The following is a 12044-nucleotide window of genomic DNA, read 5'->3' as shown; positions in this document are numbered from 1 at the left end:
GCTATTCTCTTTTTCTTTCTTGTTGCTTGGACAGGCAGCTTGAGGAAAAGGCAGTTTTGTAGCAGTTTCAGGGTTAGAAGATTTTCAGTTTCTTCCAGGGCTTTCTGTTACAAAGCCCCCCTGTGGAGCGGTGTTTTCGTCCATTGTGAGACGAGATACCACTCAGGATTCCTAAGGTGGGGGGAAGTGCTCGCCAAAGTACATTCCCATCCAGCAGGAAAAACAGGTTTGGGGGGGGAGATAACCCTCCAGCCAGGTTTTTTTTCTCCCTGTGTCTTTTGAAAGGATCAGGAGACAGGAGAACAGAGGAAATAGACCAGATTTTTCTCAGGGGTATTGTTAGCAGCAGCCTTTCAGCTGGGCTGCTGAGTACAGCAACTCAGAGCAGAGGGAGACAGAGGAATTTTTTTTACTCTTTCCCTCTTTCTCAGTACAAAACAGTAACATTACACAAACCACAGTTTGCTATACAGAGGATTGCTTTATCTTTCTGTACTCAAGTTATCATAGCCAGGGTTAGGGACTGTCAAACACCACAAACAGTTCACTGACTGCAGAGGGGTGTGGCCAGCACCAGGACACAGACACAATGAGTGCCAAGGCCGCATCTAAACTGGAAACAAGACACAAAGAACTGCAATTACAAGACATGGAATTACAATTAAAACTCAAGGAGATTGAAATGAAAGACAAAGCCAAAGAGGCTGATCACAAGAGAGAAATGGAGATAATACAAGCCAAAGAGGCTGAGCACAAGAGAGAAATGGAGATAATACAAGCCAAAGAGGCTGAGCACAAGAGAGAAATGGAGAAAATACAAGCCAAAGAGGCTGAGCACAAAAGACAACTGGAGTTGAAAGACAAAGACCTGGAATTAGAAAGGCTTAAGCAGAATCACCCAACCAATCCACTCCCTCTTCAACCTACTGATCAACCTTCTCGGAGAAAATTTCCCACCTACAGGGCAGGTGAAGATGTTGAGGCCTTCTTAGAAAACTTTGAGAGGGCCTGTATTGGATACCATCTTCCTGAAGATCAATACATGCTGGAGCTGAGGTCACAGCTCAGCGGACAATTATCCCTGGTGGCAGCTGAAATGCCTAGAGACAAGATGGACGACTTTCCACTGTTCCTAACCAAGGCCAGACTCAGAATGGGCATCACCCCTGATCACGCCCGTCAGCGTTTCAGAGTCCAGAAATGGAAACCAGAGATGTCATTTCCAGAGCACGCCGCTTACCTGGAAAAACACTTTCTCCTGGATATCAGGATCCATGGTTAAGGAGCTAGACGACCTACACCTCCTGATATTGATGGAACAGTTCCTAGATGGTGTTCCTGAGAACATTAGACGCTACATCCAAGATGGTAAACCAAAAACTCTCACTGAGGCAGGAGAGATTGGAGCCAGATGGATGGCATCGGTAGACAACACGAAAGCTACTGCCAAAGGGAGCGAATCACACAAGGTACCCACCGAGACTAAACCTTACCATCGAGGGCCAATCAAGCCCACACCTACAACCCAAGCACAGTCACACCCTACCTCTTCTTCTACCTCACCAGTTTCCAGTAAACCAACACAACCCCGTGACCCATCAAGTGGGCGATGTTTTGGATGCAATGAACTGGGGCACATCAAAGCCAAATGCCCAAAGAACCTGAACCGGGTCCAACTCCTTGCACCTGCACACCAAGGAACCCCGGAATTAGATATCTCTCAAATACCCGTATGCTTTAGGGAAACTTTGAGAGTGGACGGAAAGGAAGTTATCGCATGGAGAGACAGTGCAGCACATGTGTCAGCTATCCACCAAACCTTCGTGGACCCCAAATTCATCAACCAGAAAACCAAAGTGACAGTCCGCCCCTTCATGTCAAAACCTGTAACATTACCTACAGTGCATTTACCTGTCCAGTACAAGGGCTGGTCAGGGACGTGGACTTTTGCTGTCTATGACAATTATTCTGTCCCCATGATCCTGGGCAACCACTTGGCCCATCACGTTGAGCCGCCAGAAACAGAGGGAGTGGTTACACGCAGGCAAGCCAGACGAGCTGCTGCACCCATCCCTGTTCCTGAGCCATCCACCAAGACCCCGTCTGTGTTACCAGAGACCCAGACAGAGGTGGTGGAACCGGATCCCAGGCCAACACCGACAGCAGCCATAGTTCATCCAGTCCCAGAACCGGAACTGGAAGGGCACCCAGCGCCAGCACCGGCACCAGCTATTACAACTCCACCGCCAGAGGGCGACAACGGGCCTGAACTGGAAAAACCAGCAGACAACCCTACCCAAGAGGCTCAGCCGGAGCCTGAAATGACGCCTTGTGCACCAGCGGAGACCGGTTCACAGTCAACGGAAACAACCTCATCACCTACATCGCTCCCAGAGGAACTGGTGTCTCCCGCCTCAAGGGAACAGTTCCAAGCAGAGCAGGAAGCCGATGACAGCCTCAAGAAAGCATGGGCGGCGGCACGCAGCAACCCACCGCCTCTCAGCTCTACTAACCGATCCCGGTTCGTTGTGGAGCAAGGACTGTTATACAAGGAATTTCTTTCTGGTGGACACCAGGAGGGCTGGCATCCTCAAAAACGGTTGCTAGTTCCGACCAAGTACCGGGAAACGCTCTTAAGCTTAGCCCATGATCACCCTAGCGGCCATTCTGGGGTGAAGCGAAGCAAAGACAGGTTGGGAAGGTCCTTCGACTGGGAGGGGATGGGCAAGGACGTTGCCAAGTATGTCCGGTCTTGTGAGGTATGCCAAAAGGTAGGAAAACCTCAAGACCAGGTCAAGGCCCCTCTCCAACCACTTCCCATAATGGAGGTCCCATTTCAGCGAGTAGCTGTGGATATTATGGGTCCTTTCCCAAAGAAGACCCCCAGAGGAAAGCAGTACATACTGACTTTTGTGGACTTTGCTACCAGATGGCCGGAAGCAGCAGCTCTAGGCAACACCAGGGCTAACACTGTGTGCCAGGCCTTGACTGACATTTTTACCAGGGTGGGTTGGCCCTCTGAAATTCTTACAGATTCGGGAACAAATTTCCTATCAGGGACCATGAAAGACCTGTGGGAAACTCATGGGGTGCATCACTTGGTTGCCACCCCGTACCATCACCAAACTAATGGCCTAGTGGAAAGGTTCAATGGAACTTTGGGGGCCATGATCCGTAAATTCGTACATGAACATTCCAATAATTGGGATCTAGTGTTACAGCAGTTGCTGTTTGCCTACAGGGCTGTTCCACATCCCAGTTTAGGTTTCTCACCATTCGAGCTGGTGTATGGCCATGAGGTTAAGGGGCCATTACAGCTGGTGAAACAGCAATGGGAGGGGTTTACGCCTCCTCCAGGGACTAACATTCTGGACTTTGTAAGCAACCTTCAAAACACCCTCCGAGACTCTTGGGCCCTTGCTCGAGAGTGATTAAAGGATGCTCAAGCGGAGCAAAAGGTCTGGTATGATAGACACACCAGAGAGCGTTCCTTCAAGGTTGGAGACCAGGTCATGGTCTTGAAGGCGCAACAGGCCCATAAGATGGAAGCATCCTGGGAAGGACCATACGTGGTCCAGGAGCGCCTGGGAGCTGTTAACTACCTCATAGCATTCCCGGATTCCTCTTTAAAGCCTAAAGTGTTTCATGTTAACTCTCTAAAGCCCTTTTATCCCAGAGAATTACAGGTCTGTCACTTTACAGTTCAGGAAGGAGATGACACCGAGTGGCCTGCAGGTGTCTACTACGAAGGTACAAGAAATGGGGGTGTGGAAGAGGTGACCCTCTCCACAACCCTGCAATGTCAACAGCGGCAACAGATCAAGGAGCTGTACACTCACTTCGACACCTTGTTCTCAGCCAACCCAGGACGGACTGAGCAAACCTGCCACTCCATTGACACAGGTAATGCTCACCCAATTAGAACACCACCCTACAGGGTGTCACCTCATGCCAAAGTTGCTATTAAACAGGAGATTGACAACATGTTGGAGATGGGTATCATCCGCCCTTCTACCAGTGCATGGGCATCTCCAGTGGTTCTGGTTCCCAAACCAGATGGGGAAATACGCTTTTGCGTGGACTACCGTAAGCTAAATGCTGTAACTCGTCCAGACAACTATCCAATGCCACGCACTGATGAGCTATTGGAAAAGTTGGGACGTGCCCAGTTCATCTCTACCATTGATTTAACCAAGGGATACTGGCAGGTACCACTGGATGAACCTGCCAAGGAAAAATCTGCCTTCATCACCCATGCAGGGGTGTATGAATTTAATGTGCTTCCATTCGGACTGCGGAATGCACCGGCCACCTTCCAAAGGCTGGTGGATGGTCTACTAGCGGGATTGGGAGACTGTGCAGTTGCATACCTCGATGATGTGGCCATTTTTTCTGATTCATGGCCCGAACACCTAGAACATTTGAAAATGGTTTTTGAGCGCATCAAGCAGGCAGGACTTACTGTTAAGGCCAGAAAGTGTCAAATAGGCCAAAACAGAGTGACTTACCTAGGGCACCAGGTGGGTCAAGGAACCATCAACCCCCTTCAGGCCAAGGTGGAGGCTATCCAACAGTGGCCTGTCCCAAGGTCAAAGAAGCAGGTCCAATCCTTCTTAGGTTTGGCCGGATATTACAGGCGATTTGTACCACACTACAGCCACCGCTGCTCCACTAACTGATCTGACCAGAAAAACCCAGCCAAATGCAGTTAAGTGGACTGATGAGTGTCAGAAAGCCTTTACCCAGCTTAAGGCGATGCTCATGTCGGACCCTGTATTAAGGGCCCCAGACTTTGACAAACCCTTCCTAGTTACCACTGATGCATCTGAACGTGGGGTAGGAGCGGTACTAATGCAGGAAGGACCGGATCACAACTTCCATCCTGTCGTGTTTCTCAGCAAGAAACTGTCTGAGAGGGAAAGCCACTGGTCCATCAGTGAAAAAGAATGTTACGCCATTGTGTATGCCTTGGAAAAGCTACGCCCATACGTTTGGGGCCGGCAGTTCCAGCTACAAACTGACCATGCTGCGCTACAGTGGCTTCACACCAACAAGGGAAACAACAAGAAACTTCTCCGCTGGAGCTTAGCTCTCCAAGACTTTGACTTTGACATTCAACACATTTCAGGAGCTTCCAACAAAGTTGCTGATGCACTCTCTTGTGAAAGTTTCCCAGAATCAAGTGGCTAAACACTGTTCTTAATATGTTTTCATGCTTAGTAGTCGATGTAATAGTGCATGTGTTTTATCACTCTGGTTGTTTTACAGTTCTAGGAAGAAATCGCCGCCAGTGGATCCCACTGTGACGATTTGGGGGGCGTGTCATGAATAGTTAGTAAAGGGTTAAAGCATAGTACCTGGTGGGCACCTGACCGGAGGACCAATCAGGGAAGAGATTTTGAAACTCCTAGGAGGGAACTTTTTCTCTCTGTTTGGGGGGGTTTTGTCTTTGGCCGTTTGGAGTTCAAGAGACCAGACGAGTTAATCAAGTCCCTACAAGTTCCACCTTTCTGAACTAATTTCTTCTAGTCAAGATAGTGAGTATTAGAAAGATACTTTGTGTCCTTATCTAATAATCCTATGTTTGCAATTCTGTGTGTTTGTTATTGATTATTCTTAATTCTACTTGTACTGGTTGTACTGAGAAAGAGAGAGGATTCTCTCCAGAACTTAGCAAGGTTATACCCTATGAGTGCCCAGCTTGGATTCATAGAGATTCTGTATTTTCTTTTGTTCTCTTAATAAATTCTTTCCTTTTCTTTGGACTTGGTTAATTCCTTCCCTTGGGGAAATTCAGGGGAAGGGGAGGGGGAAGTGGGCTGCTTCCCTGTGTGTAGAGATTCAAGGCGTTTGAATCCAGGCACCTGTCTCCGGAGCAGGCTGGAGAGAGGAAAGAGGGGGGAGGGGGAAGGTTCCTCCTCTGTGTATTGATCTGTGTTCCCAAGGGGGGAACAGGGGTGTCCCGGCCCACGGAATTGACCGGGTGGTGGCAGCCGAAGGGGAGACCTACCCTAGGATTTTGGGGTGGGGGGAAGACATGCTGGTCCTCACTTTGAAACCCCCCAGTTTCAAGTGAGGGTTCAGACCAGGACAGGGCATGACTGGAGTTCTTTATAAGCAGACACATTACAATTAAACACATGCAAATCATCTTTTCTGTTCCATATATACCTCTGTGAACAGAGTATAAAAACTTACAACATTTCTGTGGTTTTGTGGCTTAAAAAACAGTTTTAATAAAAGCTGTATTTTCCATCCTAGGTAAATAAGATAGTGCCAAGTAGATGTCAGCAGAGCCATTATATTCCACCTGGCTAGGACAAAATTCTTATCAATTTTGATACACCTTATTCATCACCTATGCCAGCAAGAAGAAAAGTGAGAAGGATTCAAAAGCAATGCCCTCTCAGTGGGTCTGGGCAGAATCAGGGTTCAGACTGAACTGGTAACATGGCAGTATGGAATGCCATCACTTCTCTGAGTGGGAATCTTGTTATACTGAATCTCAGCTTTGATTTAAAATTAAGTAAGTCTAGCTGTTATGGCTGTGCAGAAAACCTCAGAAATGTGATCCAGATGTAACTGATGCAGACATATGTATGTGAGTCTGCAGAGAGCCTCGAGCAATAGCTCTGAGAGTTGTGTTCTGTTCCATTCATCTCAGTGATAGGTTAAATTAGGTACCCAGTGATCATGATCATAATTGCTTACTATTTAATTCCTCATGTGAGAAATGAGAGGGAGAATCACAGATCTGCACAATTTACTATGAATGATGTTGCAAATAGGTGGCATTTAGGAGAAATCACTTTTTTAAGTTCATTCAAGTCAGAGTACAGCCCATGGACATATCAAGGCCCACACCAAGGGGAGCCAAGCTCAAGGACCCCAGTGGATCTCAGACAGCATGCACAGTTTTATTTTGAACATCTGCACAATATATTGTGAGAAATCTTATTCTGACAACTCACAATTGTAGAGCTTATGTTGTGGGTGGAGCTTGGAAGAGAACCACCACCTTTTATTCCTCCCTTTGAGCAGACATTTCTGAATCATATCAGAAGCTGTCAGGACTCCTCCTCCAAGTCTGAGAGCACATTCTGTAAGATCTATTTCCACACCTTCAACAGAGAGGAAGCAGAGTTATGAGATCTTCAGTGCCTTCGCTGAAGCATTGGAGGCCTGTGTTCTGGGGCTAAAGCCTCAGTCTTTAATTATTATCCGTGCTGATTAAAAATAAAAGAAAAAAAATTCTAAAAAGTCAAAACAGTTTGTTTCACCATTTTCAAATAAACTATTTTGACATTTTGTTTTGAAATGATTTTGAAACACTATTTCAAAACAAGGTTTGAAACATTTCGTTCAACCTGAATGAAACTGTTTCAGTGATAAAAACAAAACCAAAAATTCAGTTTGTTTTTAAATTAACTGAATTTATATATATGTTTGTTCACTGAACTGAAAAAATCAAGTATTTGCTCAGCTCTAGTAAAATCCTTTTCTTTCCCCCTGCTCCATGCACTACTTTTTCTTTTCTATTTTCCCAAGCTTTTAGTATTGCGGTAGTTTCATCGTTTTTGTAATGTATTTTTTTTGTAATGTATTTCAGATTACTGTACAGTGTTCTGAACACACTTGTGTGGGAGGGATGAGAGAATTTCAGAAAGATATTATATATCAGGGGCTAGCCATGTTAGTCTGTATCCACAAAAACAACAAGGAGTCTGGTTGCACCTTAAAGACTAACAGATTTATTTGGGCATGCATCTGAAGAAGTGGGTTTTTTACCCATGAAAGCTTATGCCCAAATAAATCTGTTAGTCTTTAAGGTGCCACCGGACTCCTTGTTATTTTAGAAAGATATTATGTATCTGTATTATTGAATGATAACCTACGTTGCTGATGCAGCACACTAAATGTCAGTCCATCTCATTGCCCAGTTAACATCAATAATGCCACCATATCAGAACTATCCTGTTTGCAATGTTGCTCGTTCCTTTGGCTACACATTTTCTACATCATATTTCTTTAAAATGATAGAAAATATTAGAAAATAGAATACAAATCTTGTGTTGTGGTGCATGCAGGAGCAAGGAGCTAAGAGAGGTACATGTGGCCACAAAAGACTTAAGAGCTTTCTTATGGGAAGTCCACACTACAAAATTAAATCAACTTAAGTTACGTTGACGTACAGCCACCACAGTAATGTAATCAGTTTGGCACATTTACATTAGCTCCTTCTGTCAGTGGTGCATGTCCTCCTCAGGTGTGCTTGCATTGATTTAACTGTCAGTGTGGGTATTGTGGAGCACTGGGAGCCAGGCCCAGCCATCCAGCTCCAGCTCTCAGCCTCAGGTGGCAGGGCTCCAGCTATCCAGGGCTCACAGCCGGAATAGTCTGATGTAGCAACTTACACTACAATGTCAGTGACACTACACTGACACTGTGTCAACCTAACTACATGGACCTAAGTGCTACAGCTCTCATAGAGGTGGAGTTATTAAGTCAGGGTAGTGGGCGACTTCCATCAGTGGGAGCAACATTGTAGTGTAGACACTTACAGAGTTAGGTCAACATAAGCTGCCTTACATCGACCTAACTCTGTAGTGTAGACCAGGCCTCAGTAGTCACCTGGATGTGCTCCAGAAGTCACCTCTAATGAGCTCACTGAGCCTGACAGTATATCATCAACTCCGAAAGTGCTTTCCACAGTGGCACAGGATTTAAGCAAAATATATTTGGTTTCAAAAAGTTTAAACCAAGCTGAAAATCTGTTTGTTTGAACTCTCATTCTATTGCTCTGGTATGACTTCTGGGAATTAGTAAGCAGTCCAAACCCAGAAGCGAAGGAAACAAAGACAATATGAAAAGACGGAAATCAAAGGAGAACCTGCAAACCACAAGACCCATGAACCAAATTCAACTATAGAAGAGGATGTGACATTCACCTGAAATAGTGTACGCTGAAGAAATGCAGAGACCACCAGGATGCAGTTCTGCAAATCCAAAATGGATTATACTAATTCAGAATAAGGCACTTTTATTCCAGAATAAAAGCATCCACACATGAAGTTAATCAGGAACAGTTAATCAGCAATAGCTATTCTGGAATAATTCCCCATGTAGACAAGCCTAATTTGTTAGCTGGTAGCAGCAGTTGTTTGTGGACTAGCCACTAGAAAGGGACATGACACAGTGTGTTACACATACACAACCTTTATATTCTGTCAAAATCCTTTTATGCAATATAGCAAAACAGACAGACATGGGGGTCTGCAATATATTAATAATTACCATTATTACTACTTAAACTCTGCAGATTATACAGCGGATGATGTGGGCACATTACCTTTCTAATCACATTAAACTTTCGGTATTGCACTGTACATCTTAGATCTAGAACAAACTTGTTAAAATTATAGTACTTGAATACTTCCAATACATTTTTCCTAAATTGGAATTACATGTTTAAGAAATGATAAATAGCTAATTCTAAACCAGGGGTTAGCAATCTTTCAGAAGTGCTGTGCCGAGTCTTCATTTATTCACTCTAATTTAAGGTTTTGCGTGCCAGTCATGCATTTTAACGTTTTTAGAAGGTCTCTTTCTAGAAGTCTATAATATATACCTAAACTATTGTTGTATGTAAAGTTAATACAGTTTCAAAATGTTTAAGAAGCTTCATTTAAAATTAAATTAAAATGCAGAGGCCCCCAGACCGGTGGCCAGGACCCGGGCAGTGTGAATGCCACTGAAAATCAGCTCGCGTGTCGCCTTCGGCACCTGTGCCATAGGTTGCCTACCACTGTTCTAAACCATAACTTTTCCTAGGTGATTTACTAGAGCTTTTAAAATTAAGTAACGTAAGCCTCAGAGTACAAAAAGAGAAAGAATCATATTTCTATCGCCTTAAACTGTACGGTACATAAATACAATAGTAAGCACAGGGGGAAAATACGTTCAATTATTGGTTGTCAAGTCCTTAAAAAGACCTTGCAATGGAGCAAACTGCTATATACATGCGATGATACGTGCTGGGATTTGACAACTAATTGCACTGAGAAGTCCACTTTCTCTGCACTGAGTAATATTGATGTGTATGATGATAATTAAGTGCAGTGGATCAGAATAGCTGTGGACATCAGATATCAAAGCCCCAGGGGGAGGTTAACCATAAGCCAAACTGGTGGCATACAACGAAACAATAGCGCTACACACTATATCTGCTCAAAACCATTTGTCATGTTGTATTTTGAACCTACTGTTCTTTGGAATGCATACTTTTGTTAATATTTTTAATGTAATTTAGAAACAACTAACATTTACTTAGGAAAAACCTATGAACAGGTTATCTAAACAAGCAGCATGGTTCTTTGGCTTTTACCAGTTGGTCAGACTCTAAAGATGTATCTTTTGTTGTCACTCAAAGCTGATAGCACACGGAGAAGATTACATGTTAAAAAAATGAATTTGAGACATAAATATATGTTTTCAGTACGTGTCCAAAACATTATTACTTGTAGATGGAGCAAACTACACTTATGACCTTGTGTATATTCCAACCCAGTGATCCTAAATTCTGCAACAATGCCTACACTTTGTGATGCACCAGTGATGAATTTTGGAGTGAACTGAAAATATGTTAACTATATATATATATATATATATATATATATATATATATATATATATATATATATTAGACAATTATAGCTATTGTTTTATTCTTTATTCTAAGATCAACCCATATTGTTTGAATACTTTTCTAATCATTTTATATTGCTGCAAACATTCTCAATTGTCCTGTGTGGGCTTCTTCCCCACCCAGGATGGTTCCTCACCTGATTATACCTGATTATTACTCTATGATAGCCCCCTTTGCTGGAGCTAGGAGCATGCCATTGATCAGCAGTTTTGCACCCAAGAGAACACAGATCCCAGAATTCTTTCTCCCTCTATCAGACTGAATCCATAGTACACAGCAAATGAATCCAATGACATACTACTCGTTGTGGTTCTCCTGTCTGCTTGATGGTTAAGCTATTAAACAGTATGGCTGCTTCCTCCAGTAACTTCCATCTATGGTCTACCGATGTTGTTAATTGCCCTATTGCTTTCTTGGAGACAGAGAACGTGGAAGTACATTTGCTCAAGTATATTTCCACGTGCCTGACAAGTTTGGTTTATCACAGAAGGGAGCACAGTGAGCTGTTGTTGGCATGCTATGGTGCCCAATCCCAGACTTAAGCTTGTAGTCATTACAGGAAGGTGTATGGGTGAGTGGATTCACTTCTGAAATTCTGATCAAATCTGAGAAGCTCAATGATTAGTTGCATCAGTTGAGAAAATCATGTGAGGGTGTTGTTGTGCATGATAGCCCAATTCTTTTCTGGAAATGGGTAATTTTTACAGTAGACTCAACTGGCCTGTGTCTTCTCTCAGGGTCCAATTGTTACAGTCTTGGAGTTATTTGCTCCCATAGTGGGACTTATGGGTCTCAGTGGCTTAGAGCTATTGATCATGGTTCATAAAGGGTATCTCTCCAAGTATATTAAGGTATATAACAGTTATGGGTAGTAACTAGATTTAAAATAGCTCATGCCAGTGCCTTACACATTCAATTAAAATTTAATAAAAAAATAACTTTTTGTACCAATATAGATATTGGTTCAGAAACTGATACAGCTGAATTTGCGCAATTGCCCTTCCCCCCAAGTTATGCTGGTAAAAGGAATGTATATTCGTATAGTTTACTGAAGTAAGCTACACAAATACAAGCAACTTTATACAAGTATAACGGCACCCACACTAAAGGGTTGTAGTGATTTGACTATCTCTGTTCTTAAACTGGCATAGTTAAATCAATACAGAAGCCAGCCCTAACACCATGAATTAAAGATTACTGACATGTGAGCTCATTAGTTCAGAATAAATGCAATATGTGAAAATTCCTTAGCATAGTTTAAGATCCTACACGCCCCCTACAGGAATGTAATCATGTTCTTGAAGAAAAAAAGTACTTATAGTATAGTTCTTAAGTAGGG

The 12044-nt window shown here is 43.6% G+C and overlaps 1 protein-coding gene across 10 annotated transcripts in view; it reads right to left on the bottom strand.

Annotated features, from left to right (window-relative positions):
• Positions 1-12044, bottom strand: part of PRKD1 (protein kinase D1) — a 307098-nt gene that overhangs the window by 108801 nt on the left and 186253 nt on the right. The window contains exon 1 of one of the 10 annotated variants that reach the window (XM_039537718.1): positions 6972-7108. The exons of the other annotated variants lie outside the window; for them this stretch is intronic. Within the exon in view, the coding sequence (XP_039393652.1) occupies positions 6972-7056 (85 nt within the window). The 5' untranslated portion in view covers positions 7057-7108. Of the gene's footprint in view, positions 1-6971; positions 7109-12044 lie in introns of those variants that run through there. 10 annotated transcript variants of the gene reach the window in all.

Source organism: Mauremys reevesii, linkage group 4 (assembly GCF_016161935.1).
Source record: "Mauremys reevesii isolate NIE-2019 linkage group 4, ASM1616193v1, whole genome shotgun sequence".
NCBI lineage: Eukaryota > Metazoa > Chordata > Testudines > Geoemydidae > Mauremys > Mauremys reevesii.
Note: the sequence above shows the minus strand (reverse complement) of the source record. Positions and strands in the feature narration are given on the sequence as shown.